Here is a 23,062-nt window from a genome sequence, read left to right on the forward strand (position 1 = left end):
CTGATCATGAATGCACGCAATCCCAACCAAGCAGCCAGGGGATCGGTTCCCTAAACTTGATCACGTGATCACTGGTTCAACCTTCAACGCTGCCACAACTGGATATAAACGTTGTGATGATCGCTGCCCCCCTCCCCCCAAAAAAGAAAAAAAATACTTGGCATGTTTTGTCAAGTCTCATTACCATAAAAGGTTTACATTGTCACCTACACAGAGTAGGGCAGCACCGTGTAACTCACCGTATTTATATTTGGCTTGCTTACACCAAACGGCTATAAATTCCATTTAGTAATTCGTAAACAAGTGTTCTTTCTTTATTGATACATTTATTAAAGAACATGTTTTCATTATATAGTAAATGGTTACAAAACTACATTTGGACACTGCAAAAAATGTAATATGTACTTGAGCTAGAGGACAGGTGAAGTGTTGTCAACACTATTCAATAAAATAAAAGTAAAATATCTTCCAAAACAATTAAACCGATCCTTAAGGTAATGTGCGCTCAACTGACAAATGTATTTCCTTTCATACAAATCTCTCAATTAGCTGTGCATTTACCTCTGCATATTGAACAGATTATCAATGATATTAATACAAAATATGTATAAACCACTTTAATTTCTTTAAGTCAACATTGAATTTCCTAACCTGTTAAAGTAAAACATTAAAAGGTACAACAAATGTGGCTGCTTTGTGTATACCTCCTTGGCCCTGTCCAGAACATATTTGGAACTAATATCTGTATCTGAAAGGATTGGATAGATATATACTGTATGGCAGTGATGAAAGACAAAAGCCCCTGATGTGCTGCTAGCTAGGTAGATTGTTTTTTTTATCATGTCTCTCATGCTAATGCCTAAGATCAACTAAAGTACACGGGGAGTCAGGACTAGTCAGGGTTTTCTGGAGTTGTATTCTCTATTTCTTCTTTTTCTTCTTTTTTGGTGGGCCTTGGTCCGAGTCACTATTAGAGTCTGAGTCAGAGCTGGACGAGGAAGATGAGGAGCTGGAGCTGTCGTCACTGTCACTACTGCTGTCACTGTCGTCGTCTGAGGAGCTGGAAGAGTCACTGCTGTCAGACGAGGAGTCACTGGAGGAACTGTCCGAATCACTACTGCTGCTCGAGTCTTTTGACCTGAAAGCAAGTGACAATACAAACATACAAAGCCATGATTACATTGTGGCATATTCAATCCAGTGCAAAAGGGTGTGTAGTGAGGGCAGGGTTAGCCATCACGTTTCTTTATAGCTCATAAGGTGATTGTTGTCTATCCATTACAGTATGAAATAAATTTGGTTGTTGAACCTTCTGACAACTACAAAGGAGGGGTCTATGACAGTTACCTTTTCTTCTTAGTTTTTTTCTCACTGGAGCCTTCTCTTCCTGGTCTGGAAATGGATGACAAATTAAAGGTTTTACTTTTTGTTTGGTTTATGACAATGTGGATGATGGGTGAAAAATTGTAGAATCCAACTGACTAAAACTAAGTCGAACACAGATATTGAGATTCAAAGTGTTTGGAGCATAACTGTCTCTGCTCCCTCCTCCCATAGTCCTTTAGTAACGGGTAAGTACCCCTCTCATGCAAAGCTAGCCTGCAAACAACCCCCTTGCAACCCACCCTCAGCTCTGGATAAAATACATTCCACCTGTTCCCGTGCGCACACGGTACACGGCAAGGAAAATTAAGACCAAAAATATTCTCATCTAGGGACTTGTGTATGTTACATCTTTGTCTATACTGTGTTGACACTACTGATTTTCATTCTCACTCTGTACTAGATAGAGAGCATATAGCCTATTCTCTCCCACAAGCCTATGGTTATCATTCACAAAGGAAAATGGCTCCTTCGCCTGTGTCAAATTTGACCACAAGGTGGTAGCATTTTACAATTATTGTCGTACCCCCATCCAAAAAATGTCTACTTTTCTTCCAAAACTACAATTTTGATGCTGATTAGTAGATGAGTATTCATTGCCTATGCATAGACTGTGTACACTCATAAATAATCTGTGTGTAGGCCTAATTGTTCTACCTACTAATACCTTAAGACTAAAACTTGAATGCCCTCAAGGAGGCAATTTGTTGAACAGCACACATTAAAAACGCATACAATCACAATCAAAAACAACAGTAATCCAAAATCATCTATAGCAGCCATCAAGCAATCACTTGTACTCAGGAATCACTCCCCTTCACAGATTTAAGATGGCAAGACAAACCAACTATACAACTACACAAGTTCCATATCTGTGAAGGTGAGTGAAGAGGGACAAAGAATTTTCTGAAAATGCCTTCATACAATATATTTGTAATATGACCCTTCCGGAGGGAAACGGATGATATCGGCAACATTTGTGTGACTGGATAATGTATGACTGACTACTCACCCTGTAGTGCTGGCCTGCTTATTCTCATTCTCTTTGAGTTTCTTTTTCATCTCCACTGTTCTTGATGGTCTGTGAAGGTATTTCCGCTTTCCAGAGCACTCATATGTCCAGTGGCCAAATTCCAAACACTTCTGACATCGCACATGCTGTTTATTTGCCTCGCTGAAATAAAATGAAAGAGAAAATTACATGGGATCAGATACTGATCTAACTCGAGGCTCCATTCGGACAGTTTGTCCTGATCCACATTCCAAGCCCACACTCCATTTTGTTCGGTGGTCAGACCATCCATGTCCACATTCAATCTAGACACGTCTTGAAAAGGGCCTTTCGTTTTATTCAGACCTTGCAAATTGAAGCGGCTGTGTACACATCAAACCTGTACTTTAGGCCAGGTGCAGGATAAAAATTTGAATCTATAAGTGTAAAAGTGATATGCGAGATATTTTTCCTGAAGACCTGTGGTGTCAAAACGTTGCTCAAATAAAGTGTTGTTAAAGTCTTTTTAATTTATTCAGACCTTACCTTAAAACGTGTCCTCTGTGGTCCCTACAGGTTCATATGATATAGATACAGATGAGAAGAAAAGAATATCCACCCACTGAATTATAGCTCCCTGAAGACCCCATGTGTCACTGGTCGAAACGTTGCTCGTATAAAGTATTGGGAGCTATAATCCAATGTGCGGAATGGATATCCTTTTATCTTATCCAATTAGATTCATATATTTTTACCTCCACCCCAGCGATAGCGCAGGGCGAGAGGTAATGTTTTTGGACTGGGATGTACAGGGGGAGAGCCCGGAGTGCACGGCATTGCCCCCCGCCAACTGTGACCGAGTGGGGCACCACAGAGCCGGCCAAATAAAGCCACCCATTCACCTCCAGTAGTTTTTTGGACTAGGATTACATAGAATGAAAACAAAACTTAGAACAAAGCCAGCTACCTGTGTGAGGGTGCTAGAGACACAGGGTTTGGACTGGTGTGTGTGTGGGGGGGGGGGGGGGGGGGGGGCTGGGGTGCTCCGCACTGCCCCCCACTGGTTGTGACCCGAGGGGTGCACCACAGAGCCAGTCAAATACAGCCACCCATTCACCTTCAGTCATTTTTACCTCCGCCCCAGTGAATCACAACCGCCCAAACACAGCCGGACAGCCATTCACCTCCATTCATTTTTTGGACTAGGATTACACAAAAACTATCAGACTGCTTTTCATGAAACTTGGTGGAGGGATGTAGCTTGTTCCCATTTAGAACCCATTCAATTTTGGCATGCACGCGGCCACTCAATGCATTCAGGGACAGAGGTCTGTGCTCTCTGAGCACCATTTCTAGTTCATCCTGCACCGGGCCTAAAGGCAGGTTGGATGTGCTAGCTACTCTACTACGTAGATACAGATCTGACATTATGGATAACCAGAAGCTCTCGCTACAGCTAGGATAGCCTATATAATTTCCATGACGAGCTAGCTAACTGAAAATTATATCAGGAGGGCAAGTCGAGAGAGAGAGACACAGAGGGGGGAGAGAGAGAGTTCCTAGCTAACGTGTTTAACTCATTTGCAGGCTGCAGCAGCAACAACTTGTCAGACTGGTCAGCTGTGCCGGCGAATAACTGGGTAGTTAGTAGCTAACAGCTTGCCAGTTAACTGAATAATTGGTTAAATATTAAATAATGTTATCTGCCGTTTTGTTCGTACTCGTACGCGGACGGCTAACGTTAGCTAAACGCATTGCTAACTAGTAAGTAAGCTAGCTAGGTAACGTTAGCTGACTATCGAGTAGATTAACTCGTCTCACTGCACCAGCATTATGGGTGTATGCCTTCATAAAGCACTTACAGGCCATCTAATATGGAAAAATACGCGAACACACCAATAATCGAGAAATTAAATTGAGAACTTACGCCTGTCGTCGGGCTATGATTCTGTGCATGGGAGTCGCCATTGCGATTTACCTTTCTTCTTCTTCTTCTTCTTCTTATTTAGGTTTCCGGCAGGCTGTAAGCAACAGCGTAATGCTGCCCCCACAGGCCGACGACATCGTTTATATTCTCCCATACAGTCCAGTGGACTGGAGGTACCTCAGCACCGCTCTCCCTACCAGGACTTTGTGTTCAGTCCCAAAAATAGGCTGAACGGAGAAGACTAAGCCCAACACCTTTCTTCTTCGTTAGTGTGCTTCAGCAAAAAGCTCCTCTCGAGAAAAGCGGCATTCTACCAAAGAGTATGAAATGCCAAGAGGGGACACGTAGTTGAATTTTTGGCACCCGCCTGAAGAGGGCATTCGCGTAGCGTTGCCGCCATTATGGACTGTCATCTGCTACCGAATCCATCCAGTCAGGTCAACATGAAGACTACAAATCAGCTGTGGAACAAAACAAAAACTGTGTTCTGCAATAAATTGTCAGAACTATCAGAGTACATGTCCTTGCCTTTCACCAGTTCCCCAAAGATTTTGACAGGTAATTGTATGTTTAACATATTCACAAAAGTGTAGAAATTGAAATTTAGGCCTACTGGACCTGTCAGTGCTAGCTATACAGTTAGCTAGTGTAGCCACTGTAATACAGTTTATAGTTCCTGCTAGTTTAAATTTACCCATTGTAAACTAGTAGGAATGGCTCTGCGACTTGCTTCGGGTTTATGTGATTTTTATCTGTCCTGTACACAGAAAGGCATCACATCACAGCCAGATGGACAAGATGGTCCCAAGAAACACTGCTCAGTCTCTTATTTCAAACATAAGGGGTATGTACTATCACATAAATGTAAAGTAATGTAATATTTTATATGTATTATGTTTGTGTGTGTTTTTCAGGTCGCCGTCACTGTGACAGCTCTGACTCTGTACAGTTAGAGAATACTGGGCTGTGGCTTCTGGTTTGATGTTCAACAACTCAGACAAGACAAACTGTGAGGAGGACCTTGACACCTTCCTGCTGCAGGTCAGCACATCCACCTCCCAGGAGAGTAACCAGGTCACTCCAGAGCTGCTGGTGACCAGGTGGAGGAGCCAATAGACCGGTCAGATACTGACAGCCTGGGCATTCATGGTAAGGTATTCTTAGTACCGCTGTACTTTTAGGGTTTGATGGAGTTACTCACATTTCTTTTTTACACCATACACTGTATATGCATTCCAATGATAAAAACACAGAAACATAAAAAACAATGTGTTTTATTACCCACCCAGAAGGGCCAATTGACTGTTCCATCACCCCTCTAATAAGCCTGAGAGTGTGGATCTGTGTGGTCTGCGAGAGTGCTCAGCTGAAACCATGAGAATCTATCCAGGATATCAGGTGAGAGGAGTGGCATGTCTTGACAATTATGACTTAAAATTAGCAACCTGAGGATCCTCTACAGCAGGGCTATTCAGCTCAGGCACTGCTATTGGTGCTATCGTTCAATTCACTTGTAATAGATTAATTTGTAATAGATGTAGGGATATCATGTTGAATCTTGACTTGATTTGTATGTATTTTGTTCTTTCAGAGCAGTGATGCTGTGCTGCCGTCTCAGGTTAACCTCACTGAGGGTGCCCTTCCACAGCGTGTGCTGGACCTGCTGAATGTGATGACGCCACCAATATCAGCACTTGTAAATAGAATTGACCATGATGGCATATTAGTTTACATAGCTGAGTATATATGTAGTAAGTTTGTAGAGAAGTATAGTAACTGTGAAGAGTGTAATAGATGTCCCTGACAATCCAAGGTACACGTTTCTTAGTTACAAACAGTACACTGATCTACACCTAGGAGAAAAGGGCCATAAAGGGCCCAGTCTGGCACAGGTTGATCTACTCACAGCCCTGGAAAACAATTTTCGAAAAAAAACATCACCTCAGTTGTACACACAGATGGCTTAGGGTGGAAGTTATTTACCAGTAGTATTAAAGTCGCACTGAAACAGATGTTTGAGATCATCTAACTTCCGTAGTTTGACGTATTTCCGACGCAAACAAGCTATGAGGGTGGGACATATGTTTAGAGGAATTTGTTTGGAACATTGACAAGTGGACGGGTTTTAAGAACTATAGACAGATTCGATAGGATAGCATTGATTGACGGGTGGATGTCGTGAGATTATTGGCCTAAAATCTAAGGTACCTGTTGTCGTCATTGCACGTGACCTACCGTTTTCCAGGAAGTACGAAATTATATACTTTGATATAAGATTACAACAAAAGTCAAATTTTTTAATTTTTTTGGCATACATCGTTGAATAGGTGAACAGTATGACCAATATGTGAACCAAAATGGGACTGAATGCTTTTTTCATTTCAGTGCGACTTTAAAGTTCAGAGTGAGTGCAACAGAGTGGTGTGTGACAGGAAGAAGGCACTTACTGTATCTACAGTACATGGTCAAGTTATCGTTACGTATCAGGATCCATCACATCCTGCGGGAGGAAAACATCTGTACCTTTTTTATTTTTTATTTTTTCAAAATCAGTCATCAATAAAACATGCATTAGTGTAGCTTTGTTGTAAGATAAGATATTTAAGAAAAACTTTGTTGTCCATTAAATTTGTAATGGAAAATTGTATTTGGCACTCTGGCAATACAACATAAAAACTGACAATGAAAAAAATAAAGTGCATAACAAACATAAAATTAATCTATACAGTGTTCTGTGTTCTTGGGCTTTGGGGGTGGGAGCTTATTGTATTATAGTATGTCCTTGTTTAGAATGGCTACAGCAGCAGAGGGTCCAATGATTTCTTTCATCCGTTCTTACTGGCTAGTGGGATCTTGAGTCTCCTGCCAGATGCCAACAGCTAAATGATGGGGGTGGGTCAAGCCCATGGATGTATTATATAAACTGGATACAGCCACTCCATTCACTGGCCGCTATCAACAATGAAGCCCTATTGAACCGCGCCATCTTGGCAAAATTTGTAGTCATTTGACTATTTCCGGTTACTTTTGACTTGCGCAGTTGTGCTTTTCTGGCCTTCCGGTTACTTTTGACTTGCGCAGTTGAGCTTCTCTGGCCGACGCGCGTCCACGAAAAAGTTCACATTTCTCTGAAATGTAGACGCGCGTTCCCGGCTCTCCCCGCTTTGATTTAGCAATGAAAACCGGCTTGCATATTAACCTGTTTTTGTCAAATATATCAATTGGAGAAATTATTTTTTGATCCTGGCATCTTAGTTTTAACAGGTTAAATATAATTTAACATGTTTTGTTTGCTAGTAGATGGTATTCATTCCGTTCGCGATAACGTTATTGCAGCCAGGCTAAATTCCTCCAGGGAGTCAGTGACCGGCGAGTTGAAGAGCTTCACTCCCCGCCAGCAGGAGCTCTGGCCGCGGCTACCGCATCTCGGAAAACCCGCTGAGTTCGTGGCTGCTATTTCACATTCACCCTTGATCAATCCCAATACCGATCCATGGTAATAATGAATCAATCGTTCAGATCAGATCGGCAGTGCTGCATGCATGTTACAACATCATTGTTAGCTTTATTAACATAACCATAGCCTACATTTATCTCTCTAACGTTAGGCTATCCATCACACCAGTCGGCCATTCGATAGCTGGAAGCGGTGAACGCCAACGTTGACTGAAAACACCCAAACTCAGTGTATCGTTTCATCTTCATGCTACACATCAACTCCTTTACATTGTATGTGAATAAATTCCTGTTATTCTAAAAATATCCCATTTCTGTCCATTCTTGGAAAAGGCTAATAATTGCTGTCAAAAGATCACTCCAGTTTATCACCGTATCCCACTACCATTTCAACTATGCACAGGAGGTTGTCTTGTGGTCATTTTCATTAAAAAATGATTAGCCTGATCAGTTTGTTGTATGTATTAAGCCCTTTTTGAGCGGTATGCTTGTATTAATAGCTTATAGCTTGCCATACTCACCAACCTTGGGACCTCAGAAATAGGGAGCATTTCCAAACCAAATTGCGGGGGGGGGGGGGGGGGGGGCATTAAAAGCATTACAAATTAGACATTAAAAGCATTAAAACGAAATGTGAAACATTATATATATATATATATATGTGTGTATGGAGCAATTGTTTTTAATGTCCGACTTTTGTCTGTGCTGTTCAGTAAATGTGCATCTGTCCTAATTTATTGTAGCCTATCTACTACACAACCTAGTTCAAATTTATGAATCTCCCGCGGAAGTCAGGAGGGTTGGCAAGTAGGCTATGGTCACTGCTCCCCAGTAAAATTGAATAATTGAGGGGTTACTTACAGTACAAAAAAGTACAGCATTTGTAGAACTCGGATGATACTACATAAATTGCCATGCAAAGCCAGAGACTGTTGCTTGTAGACGACAAGACTGCTGTAACCATTCAAATGTGGAGGCTACACTGCATTGAAGGTGGGTTGGCTTACTTGACACAGAACACAGAAAACGGACACCACAAAAAAGGGCTTAAAGCAGGTCCTAAACAGCAGCAGGTCTGGTTGAGGTGTGAACTGGTCTCCTAAAAATGGCTTGAGCTGTGAGGATAAGAGGAGGCACACTGTTTCTGTTATACATTTCAATAATAGAATATGACACACAAAACACAAACCACATACATACACACATACACATACAAAGGCCCGTCTTGGTTTAAAGCCCACTCACCAACGTCAAGGTGCAAGCCTATCGAGTGGGAACACGAGACCAATCACGAACAGGACAAACTCAGACGGGACAACACAGCATACAAATAATCGAGGAATATACACAACATCTAAATATAAGACCAAATTTTCTTAAACTATTGGAGACTTGGAAATAACAACTAGGCCTACATGAAGACTTTCACAGTTTCAGACTGCTGTAACCATTAAAGTTTGGAGTAGGCTGCATAAGCTTACACTTAACAATGCACACACACAAAACGCTCAAAAAGGGCTTAATACATACAACAAACTGATCAGGCTAATCATTTTTTAATGAAAATGACCACAAGACAACCTCCTGTGCATAGTTGAAATGGTAGTGGGATACGGTGATAAACTGGAGTGATCTTTTGACAGCAATTATTAGCCTTTTCCAAGAATGGACAGAAATGGGATATTTTTAGAATAACAGGAATTTATTCACATACAATGTAAAGGAGTTGATGTGTAGCATGAAGATGAAACGATACACTGAGTTTGGGTGTTTTCAGTCAACGTTGGCGTTCACCGCTTCCAGCTATCGAATGGCCGACTGGTGTGATGGATAGCCTAACGTTAGAGAGATAAATGTAGGCTATGGTTATGTTAATAAAGCTAACAATGATGTTGTAACATGCATGCAGCACTGCCGATCTGATCTGAACGATTGATTCATTATTACCATGGATCGGTATTGGGATTGATCAAGGGTGAATGTGAAATAGCAGCCACGAACTCAGCGGGTTTTCCGAGATGCGGTAGCCGCGGCCAGAGCTCCTGCTGGCGGGGAGTGAAGCTCTTCAACTCGCCGGTCACTGACTCCCTGGAGGAATTTAGCCTGGCTGCAATAACGTTATCGCGAACGGAATGAATACCATCTACTAGCAAACAAAACATGTTAAATTATATTTAACCTGTTAAAACTAAGATGCCAGGATCAAAAAATAATTTCTCCAATTGATATATTTGACAAAAACAGGTTAATATGCAAGCCGGTTTTCATTGCTAAATCAAAGCGGGGAGAGCCGGGAACGCGCGTCTACATTTCAGAGAAATGTGAACTTTTTCGTGGACGCGCGTCGGCCAGAGAAGCTCAACTGCGCAAGTCAAAAGTAACCGGAAGGCCAGAAAAGCACAACTGCGCAAGTCAAAAGTAACCGGAAATAGTCAAATGACTACAAATTTTGCCAAGATGGCGCGGTTCAATAGGGCTTCATTGTTGATAGCGGCCAGTGAATGGAGTGGCTGTATCCAGTTTATATAATACATCCATGGGGTGGGTGAGGTCATTATAGATCTGGGTTGCTTTTTTTGTTATGGGCCGATTGCGTTCTGGAGTTGCAGTTGTTTTTCTCCGGTGATCTTGCTGGCCTGGTTGACCAGGTCAGCTGGGCGTATTGACTGCATAGCAGATTCAAAAGAGTGTTCCCTCTTGGCATTCCATACTCTTTGGGTGCTGTTTCTTCTTCAGCGGCTGATCTTTGGCCATGCTACAGGCCCACTACTGAAAGCAATATTGCATAATTTCCACAGTCAAGTGGATTGAATCTTTTTAATCATATTGCATAACCTATTAAAATATTCCTGATAAAACGATTGATTTAATCACAAACTGAAAACAGCAATTACTAAACGTTTTTGTGAAACCTTCATAGACACCCCCAATGCATCTCTTCGTACGCCCTCTGGTGGTTATTCCAGACCCTATTGAAATAACTCGAACTCCACATGGTTGCTCTTGTGGAAAGGTCCAGAGTCATCTAGAACTACGAATCTCGCGATAAAGTCCTCATCCTCCCTCCCACCTTTCGTCGCATCTTGTGCTTCAGCAGTCAGACACCGGGTGTACCAGTACCAAATTGTAGTCTGTAGCTAGCTACAGTACCGTAGAGTGGATTATGAATCGCAGTAGTATTATACCTTTCGTTATAGCTGGTTAACTTTATTAACGGACTGTCTTTTTTATTTTTATACATCCCTTCTAAGGATAATCACGCGTATACTTTCTTTCCGAATAGTTTTGCGTCAATACCTCATCTGATCAGTCGCTAGAATACGATACCGGGCAAGATGTCAGTGGTGGGATTTGATGTGGGTTTCCAGAGCTGCTATGTTGCTGTAGCCCGAGCTGGGGGGATCGAGACCGTAGCGAACGAGTACAGCGACCGATCTACACCGTAAGTAAAATCATTTAAGATGTATGTTTTGCTGTTCCCGACCAAACGCTGTGACCCTATAAACAAAAAAATATTTTTTGTTAATTAGAGCAGCCAGTTTGTGTATTTTGCGGCCTGCACCACTGTAGCTTGCGCTAGCTAACCGTCTTAGCTGGTGGTAGCTAAGCTATGTCACAGTGTGTGACCGAGCCAGCAAGTAGGTAACTTGGCTATACTCCGCAGCATGTAACGGTTTCTTTGACTTTTTTTTTTGGACTCTTTGACTGTCAAGGCTAGCTACATCTCACATTTACTAACATTAGGTGAGCAAGTTGGCTAGCAAGCTAGCTTCTGACTCCCTATTCCTGCTCTGTTCAGTCGCTACTCCAAATCACTTATGATGACGACATCAGCCAATCACCGCCTGGAATATTCTAGCAATTTTGCAGTGCGTAAACTGGTCCTTACCATTCAATTACACCCCCCCCAATCTGGAAAACATGTAGCAAGTTCTGCGACGTTGTTGACTACTACGATGGGTTTTCATGTACATTTAATTACTGTTACTGTACTTTTACACATTTGAATCAGGCACTACAGCTTGCAGTAGTATTGGTTTACTGCTTTGCGAAGACGTCTGCGTTCATGACCGGAGGTTGGTTCAAAGACCTCTGGGATGTAATGATGAGACCATTTTACATTAAAATATGATATTTGGTGCAGGTTGTACCCTGGGTTGACACAACTAAGGGGGCATATAGGGTGAGGTTTGAGATCAATTGTTGTAATGGCTGAATATTTCCAATGCCCGTCGGCGCACGTGTCTGTTCTGCGCATGTCCGTGCCAAAGGCTATTGTTATGCATTATTACATTTTTCTTAAATGCACTAAATAAAATGTATTTACCCATACAATAGGCTACATGAAACAACAAGTCTTTTGAACAAATAAACTCATTAAAGATCTTTTTTGGCAGAAAGTGACAGTGGTGTCAGGTGTCAATTGACAAGAATTTGGATCATCCTCGGGACATGTGACAGTGCATTTTTGATGGCAGGCCCATCTAAACTAGCTAATTTAGTTTCCACCTTCCCTGTAAACCTACTCCCCATATGTTATCCAATGTTATCCACATTGCACCCGAAGGTTGTAGTTATTATGTATATCAAAAATATTCAGTTTGTTAGGTATTTTGACCTTGCTAATGGCAGGCTAGGTGTATCTAGTTACCTAGATCCTAGTAGCATTGTAAGGTGCACCTTGGTATGGGGTTCGCTGTGTGGACCGGAGCGTGTCCTGCCACGTGGAACTATTTTTTACCGGCACAGCGTTGTCAATTCAAGAACCGCTCATCCAAACAACTTCACACACAACACATACACGTCCTTGTGTCCTGAGCAATACACCTGCCGTATGTACTTCATACAGTAGCTGGTTGTAGAGATATTTGGGTTATAGATAGGCATGCAGGGTTTCTCCCTTTATAGGCTCAAAACTTACTTCCATTCTCTAGTGTTTGGATTCCCCTTATGTGATTTTATATGATTGTGTTTAATTATTTTTTTATATATGTGTCAATGTGCTCTCATTTTGTTATTGTGTTGATGCTTATATCGGTTTTTGTTTTTAGCCTTTTCATTGTGATTCTTATTCTATTTGTATTGTATTTGTACAGCACTTTGGTCAACGTGAGTTCTTTTTATATGTGCTTTAGAAATAAATTTGATTTGATGATTTGATTTGATGGTATACAGTAGATAGATGCGTATGGTACATTTTGGTAGACAGTGGTGGGGTAACAAATCTATACCTGTTCAGTATTTGGCATCGAACATTTAGCATGTTGACATTCACAATGATGGATTTGCTTCTAGTATGCAAGTGAAATGTAAGCTAAAAAAAAACTATAGCAAGCCTTGAGGCTAAAGACTAAGGCTTTATTCAACTGATGTTTTCTATTGACATAGACAGTATCTGGTCAAGGACTATGCAGCCTGAAAGTGATTTCAATATGTTCGGTGTTTGTAATCCTCTCACCTAACAGTCTCTGTATTATGCATAGGGACTTATAATTATTAGACAAGACGTGCCTCCGTAGCCGATCATTCCAAGGAGTAAGCTTGTAACTTGTTTTCTTTCAGATCATTTGTGTCATTTGGTGCACGGAATCGGTCAATAGGAGCAGCAGCCAAAAGCCAGGTATGTTACACATACAGTTCTACTTACTTACGTCATTAATTAATTTAAAATGAAGTACAGTTTAAATTGACTGTCTAACATAATCTTTATTTTTCCCCTCCAAAGATTGTATCAAATTGTAAGAACACCGTTCAGAGCTTCAAACAATTCCATGGCAGGGCGTTCTCAGACCCGTATGTTCAGTCATCCAAGTCCAGCCTGGTGTACGACCTGGCCCAGATGCCCTCTGGGACAACTGGTATCAAGGTACCTACAGTTTAAAAAGCACTGCAGAATTTATGTTACGGAAAATATGCTATGAAAGAAAAGGAAGGATCTGAGTTTTCAATTGCCATGCTGTCACACAGAATGTAATGTGTGATTCATTTTCCTCAATATGTTTGGACTAGGTGATGTACATGGAGGAGGAGAAGGTCTTCAGCATTGAACAAGTGACTGGCATGCTGCTGATGAAGCTGAAGGAGACTGCTGAGAGTGCTCTGAAGAAACCTGTGGCTGATTGTGTCATATCTGTAAGCACATTTCCAGACACTTTGACCACTGATGGGAAGTGGCTTCATAGTAAATATGAATGAAACAGTGTTAATTTTGTTTTCACTTACCACTTCAGAGATAAGCTTTTTGTTTTTCTATTCACGTTTGAGAAGAAATAATAAATAAACAAAACTCTTTTATCTAAAGTGGCAAGTGGAATGATAATTCATGCAGTACTAATCTACAGTATGTGCAGCGGCATCGCACCAGTCAAAGCTAATCAACCAAATACTTAGTTTCAGGCCTGTGGTATGTCGATGAAAATGTTTGTTTTTTTTGCATTTTGAGTAAACTGCCTCTTCAAGGATACAATGTGTTGTGTCAAGTGGTCAGTCCATCGCTCTTTACCTCCAGGTGCCCAGCTTCTTCACCGACGCAGAGCGCAGGTCGGTCATAGACGCAGCTCAGATTGCAGGGCTCAACTGCCTACGACTTATGAATGATACCACGGCAGGTAATAGCAGCTATGCTACACAACAGAGATGGAGTGATGTGCCCCGATGCTGTGATATGCACATGTTTGTCTTGAAATGTTTTCATTTTCATCTATTGTATTCCATGGTTATCATTTACATGGCCTGTCTTTTCTCTCTGGTTTTGTGCCTGGCAGTTACATTGGCATATGGCATCTACAAACAGGACCTCCCCGCCCCCGAGGAGAAGCCCAGGACGGTGGTGTTTGTGGATGTGGGCCACTCTGGCTATCAGGTCTCCGTCTGTGCCTTCAACAAAGGAAAGCTCAAAGTGAGTTCTGGTCAGTCATCAAGTTGTCAACTGCAACTTGGTTTATGTACATTCAACAGCTTAGGCAAAAGTAAGGCCTAGGGCTAGGTGCTGGTTTAAAGGACAATGCTCGTTTTTGACAACCTGGACCTTATTTACGACATATTATAAGACGTTTGACTCACCAAGATCACTTTGGTGTAGTTCGGAGGCATGTAGAAGAAATTTTAAAATCCAGCGCGAGCCAGTATATCCATGTAATGGCGGTGGTCGAGGCACCGAGAATGCAGTTTCTAAAAAATCTATTTTCGGCCACTAAACGGTTGTTTTCATCAATCTGATTTTTTGAATTGACAGTTGTGATTCCCAAAAGCGAGGCCTTGATGTGGTTTTCAAATACGGGGTCTTTAGCCTCTGTAATATGATCTTTAAACGCCTTTCCCCACTTGCTCCAGCACGCATGCGCACAGCGGCTATTTTCTCCGTCTCCTCACCCTCCTTTCAAGGAGCTCTTCGTCCGTATACTCTGGCTCAAAACGATATGGATGTCCGTCATATTCTAATTCATTTTCTAGATCCTCTAAATCTAACAAATATTCAGCCATATTGCACACAATATTCTAGGCACCAACAATCCGATCGTAGCGTAGAGAATGTGAGCCGCGAGTGTAGCCTACAGACGGAGAATAGCCAGTCTGCGCGCTGGCCTGTGCGCATGCGTGCTGGAGCAAGTGGGGAAAGGCGTTTAAAGATATTACAGAGGCTAAAGATCACGTATTTGAAAACCACAACAAGGCCTCGCTTTGGGGAATCACAACTGTCGATTCATAAAATCAGATTGATGAAAACAACCGTTTAGAGGCCGAAAATAGATTTTTAGAAACTGCATTCTCGGTGCCCCGACTACCGCCATTACATGGATATACTGGCTCTCACTGGATTTTAAATTTATTCTACAGGCTTCCGAACTACACCAAAGTGATCTCGGTGAGTCAAACGTCTTATAATATGTCGTAAATAAGGTCCAGGTTGTCAAAAACGAGCATTGTCCTTTAAGGTTAGATCATTTTTACAGTTTGTTGATCAAGCATCTAGCTCTTCAATCTAGGAGGACATTGACATTTTAAACAAAACAATAGTTCATATTATCATATTCTTTCGTACGCAGATCCTGGCTTCTGCGTTTGACTCTGAGTTGGGAGGCAAAGACTTTGATGAGATTCTCGTGAACCACTTCTGCGAGGAGTTCGCCAAGAAGTACAAGATTGACGCCAAGTCCAAGCCCAGAGCGCTGGTCCGGCTCTACCAGGAGAGCGAGAAGCTCAAGAAGCTGATGAGCGCCAACTCCTCCGACCTGCCCCTCAACATCGAGTGCTTCATAAACGACATCGACGTGTCCGGGAAACTCAACAGGTTCCTCTTGCCATGCGCCGCATGAGACACGTTTTCATTCTGTTATCCATTCATCGTGATGTAAGCAGCTGCATGTGTGTATATATGATGTCTATTAATACCCCCTGACCATGTGGCTCCAGGGGTCAGTTTGAGGAGATGTGTGCAGGGCTGCTGGCCAAAGTGGAGACTCCCCTACGCAGCGTCATGGAACAAACCAGTAAGTAGATGGGGTGTTAATAGTAACAGGAGTATCCCTCACACACACACGCGCGCACGCACACACACACACACAGCCACACACACACGTACATCACCTGCTCTCATGTCATTTACCAATTCTATATGTTCAATACATCCTGTCCTTTCCTTTGAGAGACCACTGGTTTAGCTCCACTGGTTTAACTCCACTGACTGTACTACCACTGTTACTAGCATTGCAACTTCCACGGATCTAAAAATAAAATGCCTATGAGGAAACTGAATGTTTTTTCTTCTTAAGGTTTTTCTTAGTCGGACTGAAATGAAAAAAGCATTCTGTCCCATTTTGGTTCACATAATTGGTCATAGTGTTCACCTATTCAACGATGTATGCCAAAAAAATTACAAAATTCTACTTTTGTTGTAATCTTATATCAAAGTATATAATTTCTTACTTCCTGGAAAACGGTAGGTCACATGCAATGACGACAACAGGTACCTTAGATTTTGCGCCAATAATCCCACGACATCCACCCGTCAATCAGCGCTATCCTACTATCGAATCTGTCTAAAGTTCTTAAAACCCGTCCACTTGTCAATGTTCCAATCAAATGCCTATAAACGCATGTCCCACCCTCATAGCTTGTTTGCTTTGGAAATACGTCAAACTACGGAAGTTAGATGATCTCACACGTCCGTTTCAGTGCGACTTTGAAGTTTAACTATGTGTTACGTCCCTTGTATATGTGTGCATGAAAAACATAGCTTTTGACATATTTCTTATAATTCTTTGGGACGCTTTGATTTATTGCTCAATTCTTCTTGCCTAGACTACATAATGGCTTCATAATTCAAAGTTTCCAATGTTTATCGAGAGAGAAATTTACTTTGGCCAAAACGTCCCAAGTTTCCATTTTTCTCATAAAGAAAAATGCTTAGATCCAGAAATCCTTGTGTGGGGCAAAGCTTGGATTACAATGTGACTTCAGGCTTTAGTACTCTATAGGGTGATTCTAGTGTTGGCAGGAAGGAAAGTGTTTCTGTTTGCCCAGTCAGTATCATCTGATGTGATTCCTGTTTCCTGTCCAGAGCTGAAAAAAGAAGACATATATGCTGTGGAGCTTGTGGGCGGGGCCTCCAGGATACCGGCCATCAAAGAGAGAGTCAGCAAATTCTTCGGAAAAGAGCTGAGCACGACACTAAATGCAGACGAAGCTGTTGCAAGAGGCTGTGCTCTGCAGGTACCTACGGCTCAGAGTCCCATAAGACCCCCAGGGAGGAGGGCCGCTCAGTTCACCCGGGTCTTTGGAGTGGCCCACCTGATGTTTATTGAAGTGGAGTAAAGATTATGTGTAGTGAACAACCAATGCTGTTTTACACATCCATAAACTTATCTGTAAGCAGTATGCAATTCTGTTACCCTTTGAACTGTATCTAAAGTTTCTAGTGGGTGTGTATTATCTAGACAGGATGAGAGTAGATAAGAAATATACCAGCTATACCATACTATTGACGTAGTCCTCTCCTCATGTTATCTCTCCAGTGTGCCATCCTGTCTCCAGCTTTCAAAGTCAGAGAATTCTCCATCACAGACGTTGTCCCGTATCCCATCTCCCTGAAATGGAACTCCGCTGCTGAGGAGGGGCTAAGGTAGGAGCTCTGTGCACAAAGGGATGCATTCCATACCAGATAGTGGAGAATGGCCCTCCAGGCCCTAGCACCTGGTATAGGGTATAGGGTTGCCGTGCTTATCGCTGTTACTCTGTGTTCAGGCATACACCAGTCACTCACCGTTGCAATACTTGCCCACCGTCGTGTTGCTTGTTTTAAAAACACTTTTAGTTCTTTTTCATGTATCAGCGCCCACGCTCATCAAATACATTTGTAAAAACGAAGCATGTTACTAATACTCAGTGACGACAGACACTACAATTCTAAACTGAAAGTGTCTGCTCTGGTGTCCTCCATCCGTGCGTGCATAAGTGACAGCTCCCAACACAGAGAAACGCTGTGTCAAACCTCACTCCGCTCTAACGTTAGATCGTTCAGCCCTCTTCGCTGTCGTTCGTGAACTTCCTGTTTTTAACGTCACAGAAGCGGCTGTTTATTATTTATTTATTATTTAATTTAGAATTTCAGTGTACTGGCTAGTACACTGGCGGGAAATCTTGTGGTGGAAACGGAAGTGACGCGCTTTCCATGTCACATTATCAGGAAGACAACCAACACCTCGCCCTGCGAAACGAAATCTACATTCACATCAAAGAAAGAAGACTGGCATTTACCTGCATTGAAGCCATCCTTCCAGAAAGTAGCTACAATCTTCCAATCCAGTCTGCGCCACACGCGTTTGTTATCATTTTTCCCTCATCGTAACAGCGAGTGAGTGGGGGATTGTGGGAAGTGTGGTTCTTAAAAAAACAGTGTCGATTTTATCATGACCAGAGGGTCCACCAAAGTGCCAAATTATCTCATGTAGCTTTAATAAGCCCTTCAAATTTAACCGGTAAAAGAAAACATGAAGCCTGTGGACGGAGAAGAGCAGGCGCTTGTAAAACATCAAGCCTACGGTGACGTTACCAGTAACACCGGTGTTGTCATGAGCTTATTAACCGGTGGGAAAGCATCCACACCGTGGCATCCCTAACCTGGCATCCCTAACCTGGCATTGACCTTTTTTTGTCTCTCCCGATACCAGTGACTGTGAGGTGTTCCCAAAGAACCACGCAGCACCCTTCTCCAAAGTGTTGACCTTCTACCGGAGGGAACAGTTCTCTCTGGATGCGTACTACAACAACCCTAAAGACCTGCCCTACCCAGACCCCACAATAGGTACAGTACGACTGAGGGGAAAACGCTCACAGTGCAGACCCTTTAATGAGCAGCCAATACACTTCCACGCTTGGTTGATGTGGCTATAAATAGTGCAGACTTGCATTTAACTGTCACACTTTGCAGTGTAACTGTTTGGTTAATTATTTAGCCTCTGGCGATACTCTTACTCCTCTTGACTCAGCCTTATCCCACAGTGTATCTTATACTCTCACACACTCGCCCCACAGGTCAGTTCACCATCAAGAGTGTGGTTCCTCAGGCTTCTGGCGAGAGTTCAAAAGTGAAGGTCAAGGTCCGGGTCAACGTCCATGGCATCTTCAGCGTGTCTAGCGCCTCCCTAGTGGAGGTCCTCAAGCCTGCTGAGGGGGAGGAGCCTATGGAGACAGACCCAGCTGGGAAAGAAGATGAGGTGTGTTTGTGTGGGTGGGGTGCTGCTTTGGCACAGTGGAATGAACACTTAATACACTGAATACAATGAACACAATGAAATACACCTACTCCATTTGATAATTAGTCAGCTCTCAGATATTCGGTGAAAGGGCATGGTAGTCAGCCATCATGTCTTGGCAAGTTCAAACTGCTGTCTTTCGTTTCCTACTCCAAGGTAGGGAGACAAGATGAATTTGGCTGTGGTGGCCGAGTGACACAACGCCTCTCATGGGTCTCTTGTCTTTTCAGAGTAAGATGCAGGTTGACCAGGACCAGCAGAAATGCCAGGGTGACAGTCAGAAGGACAACGGAGAGAAGAAGTCAGAGGCAGAGGAGATGGAGGTATCCAGTCATTATGAACGTGAAATATTGATCTATGACATTTGACAACTTTCAGTTGACAAAGTTTGTAGTGTCTACCACACACCTCACACAGTTTTGTGCTGTAGGTCTATGATAAAGATTAACAGTAAAGAAAACCTTTTACAAATGTATTGTTAAGCTTTCAGTTGTGAGACCTTTGTCAAAGCATAGAGTATATATGGATGGATCATGTACATGACATGTTTCTGCTCAGACATCAACAGAAGACGCCAAACAGGAGAAGAAGACAGACCAGCCTCCACAGGCAAAGAAACCCAAAGTTAAAACGAAGACCGTGGAGCTGCCAATTGAGAACAGCCTGCAAAGGCAGCTTGCCAGTGACATACTCAATCTGTTCGTGGAGAATGAGGTAATGTTCTAAGACTGCTAGGAATGACCACCAGTCCCAGAACACATCTATTTCTTTCATCATTATCTCATGCATGCTGGGTTATTTTTTGCACTCAATTATACAGCATTATTACCCGGCGCTCTGAAATACTCAATTCTGATTGGACAATCCACACATTCTATGGTCAGTTATTTCTCAACAACTGACTGACATTAGGCACAACAGAGCAATATTGACCGCTGTTAGGGGCAACCAGTCCAATCAGAATCAAGTATTTCACACAGCTGTGTAATAATCGAAACGACCGGCTGGCTGTACATTATCCCTTACTTACAACTAAACATTGGTTTAAGCTAGTGGTTACTTGAGCATTCTGACGTTTATGTACATCTACTGTAAATATTCAGTTAATAGTGTTTGAGCCAACCAAATGGTACTGTGTTGTGTTTCATGATTTTACTTGTGTTCCCTGCAGGGTAAGATGATTATGCAAGATAAGCTGGAGAAGGAGAGGAACGACGCCAAGAACAATGTGGAGGAGTACGTCTACGAGATGAGGGACAAGCTGCACGGAGTGCTGGAGAAGTTTGTCAGCGAGTCTGTGAGTGTAGAAGACGCCCCCTCAGGCAGAGGCCTGCACCTGCTCCCCAACACGATGCTCTTGTTGCTAAAAATACACCCAGATAACGTGAACGGCACTGCTTTCTTTTTCCCCCCCTCCAAACCTAGGACAGAGACACGTTTTCTTTAAAACTCGAGGACATAGAGAACTGGCTGTATGAAGACGGAGAGGACCAACAAAAACAAGTTTACATCGACAAACTGGCTGAGCTGAAGGTAACGTTCATCAACGAGCTTCCCTGTTCAAGGTATACAGCCGACGAAGGAGCTATAACCGGTTACTGAACCCAGTGTCTCCTCCACAGACAATTGGCCAGCCCATCCACGACAGATACATGGAAGCTGAGGAGAGACCAAAAGCATTCAACGAGTTGGGGAAGCAAATCCAGCAATTTATGAAGATTATTGAGGCATACAAAACAAAGGTAACATATTTAATTCTGATATTACCTGCTTGGGTGTTACCAAGGTAGTGTGTCATGATTGTCTGCAAAAAGCTAGTCTCTCTGAACACTTGGCATTGACGTGTGTGTGTGTGTGTGTGTGTGTGTGTGTGTGTGTGTGTGTGTGTGTGTGTGTGTGTGTGTGTGTGGTGTGTGTGTGTGTGTGTGTGTGTGTGTGTGTGTGTGTGTGTGCGCGCGTGTGTACACGCGCCTGCTAGGATGAACTGTACGACCATTTGGATGAGTTAGAGATCATGAGGGTGGAGAAGCTGTTGAATGAAGCCATGGCCTGGATGAACACCAAAGTGAACCAGCAGAACAAACAGGACCTCACCCTGGAGCCTGTGGTCAAGGTTGGAGAGATCCAGGCCAAGACCAGGGTAAATATTAGGATGTTTTTCAATGGGCAGCCAATAAGAAAATACATGGTAGATAATTACTAGCTAACTATGATCTCTCCCAGAAGGGATAGTGCTTCCTGTATTAGAAAGCTTCAGTCAGGTCAGAACACGTGAAGGTTTAACCGTCTGCCCCCTCGTCCCATCTTGCTCTAGGAGCTGTTCTCAGCTTGCAACCCCGTGGTCTCCAAACCCAAGCCCAAAGTAGAGGTACCCAAGGACAAGGAGGAGCAGAACGGGCCAGTGAATGGCCAGGAGGGCACAGAGGCCCAGCCGGGCAGCCCAGAGAAGACTGCAGCTGAACCAGAGACGGCAGAGAACAAGCTACCCGAGATGGACATTGACTAACTGAACTGCTGCAGATAGACCCCCTCTTTCCCTGCTTCCTCCCTCTGAGATTATTGTTGTTGATGGCTTCTCTTTTGTTGACACAGTCAGACTATTCCTAATACATACTGTCAGCAATCAGCCTTCTTGGCATGTTTTTTTTTGGTGGGGGGGTTGATTAATTGAGTAAGTGCTGTGAGCGCAGGATGGAGACTTTGCGTTCTGTGTGTTGCTTCAATGGCCGTTTTGTAAAGATCATAATTCAGCATCTCCCTCTTCAGCCCACTTCCACTAAGAATGTCATTGTTATAGGGACGACTGTGGAGAATGAGTCATTGTTATAGGGACGACTGGAGAATGAGTACACAGAATTAGCGAAAATGTTAGCTATTATGTTTGAATGAGGATATAATGCAAGTTTGGAGTTTATTGCATTTAAGGTTATTCCCCATTTATTATTATTAGATACTTTTTCCCTAGTACAAAAATGTGCAACAACTGGATTACTGTTATGATAGGAGAGACATGTGACGGACTTAACCTTAGTGCATTCAGTATTTCAATGTAAGGCAGTGGTCTGTGGGTTGTTCTCTGGTATAGCACTGTTTTGTTTTTCTACTCTACAAAGTGTGTGAATGGTGCTGTTACCACTCACCAAAAATAAAAATAAAGCAGACATTTCAGTGTCTTAGAATAATTGTGTAATGGTTTTGGGGGAAAATATGAATGGGATCGTGTATAAACTATTGATGGTAACATATAGCATACCCTATATCTAACCTTGATGATAGCCTAAGTATACTTGTATCTAACCCATGGTCACTCACTAGTCGGTTAACCAGGGTCTCCACTAGATGGCCTCTGTCCCTTTTCAATAGCATCAGAATCTGAAAACCGTTTTATGGGATGCACCCTATACATAATGGCCTACCACCTGACCCATGTACACTGCATAACTGGTGAAGGTTGGGGCAGGCTATCTCCTTTTTCCCCTGTCTCCCTCCCCTATATGCCGTTAGCGTGGTCATTTTCTATAAATTAAAGATTTAAGGGTAAATAAAATCAAA

At 42.7% G+C, this 23,062-nt stretch overlaps 2 protein-coding genes across 2 annotated transcripts; one reads left to right on the plus strand and one right to left on the minus strand.

Annotated features, from left to right (window-relative positions):
* Nucleotides 1-415: 415 nt before the first annotated feature.
* Nucleotides 416-4,342, minus strand: zcchc10 (zinc finger, CCHC domain containing 10; the record flags this gene model as incomplete). The annotated part of the gene is made up of 4 exons (XM_084450157.1): nucleotides 416-1,138; nucleotides 1,348-1,392; nucleotides 2,396-2,557; nucleotides 4,302-4,342. 4 exons carry the CDS (start codon nucleotides 4,340-4,342, stop codon nucleotides 922-924), a joined length of 465 nt encoding a protein of 154 aa, XP_084306283.1. The 3' UTR covers nucleotides 416-921.
* Nucleotides 4,343-10,866: 6,524 nt separating this feature from the next.
* Nucleotides 10,867-22,662, plus strand: hspa4a (heat shock protein 4a). The gene is made up of 19 exons (XM_084450461.1): nucleotides 10,867-11,199; nucleotides 13,320-13,377; nucleotides 13,483-13,623; nucleotides 13,767-13,889; nucleotides 14,266-14,365; nucleotides 14,522-14,655; nucleotides 15,803-16,047; nucleotides 16,170-16,246; nucleotides 17,317-17,468; nucleotides 17,771-17,877; nucleotides 18,926-19,059; nucleotides 19,290-19,471; nucleotides 19,741-19,833; nucleotides 20,069-20,224; nucleotides 20,682-20,807; nucleotides 20,936-21,043; nucleotides 21,133-21,252; nucleotides 21,489-21,650; nucleotides 21,825-22,662. The coding sequence occupies exons 1-19, from the start codon at nucleotides 11,093-11,095 to the stop codon at nucleotides 22,014-22,016; spliced, it is 2,517 nt and encodes an 838-aa protein (XP_084306587.1). The 5' UTR covers nucleotides 10,867-11,092; the 3' UTR covers nucleotides 22,017-22,662.
* Nucleotides 22,663-23,062: the final 400 nt, after the last annotated feature.

This window comes from Borostomias antarcticus (assembly GCF_949987555.1).
Source record: "Borostomias antarcticus genome assembly, chromosome: 15".
In the NCBI taxonomy this organism is placed as follows: Eukaryota; Metazoa; Chordata; class Actinopteri; order Stomiiformes; family Stomiidae; genus Borostomias; species Borostomias antarcticus.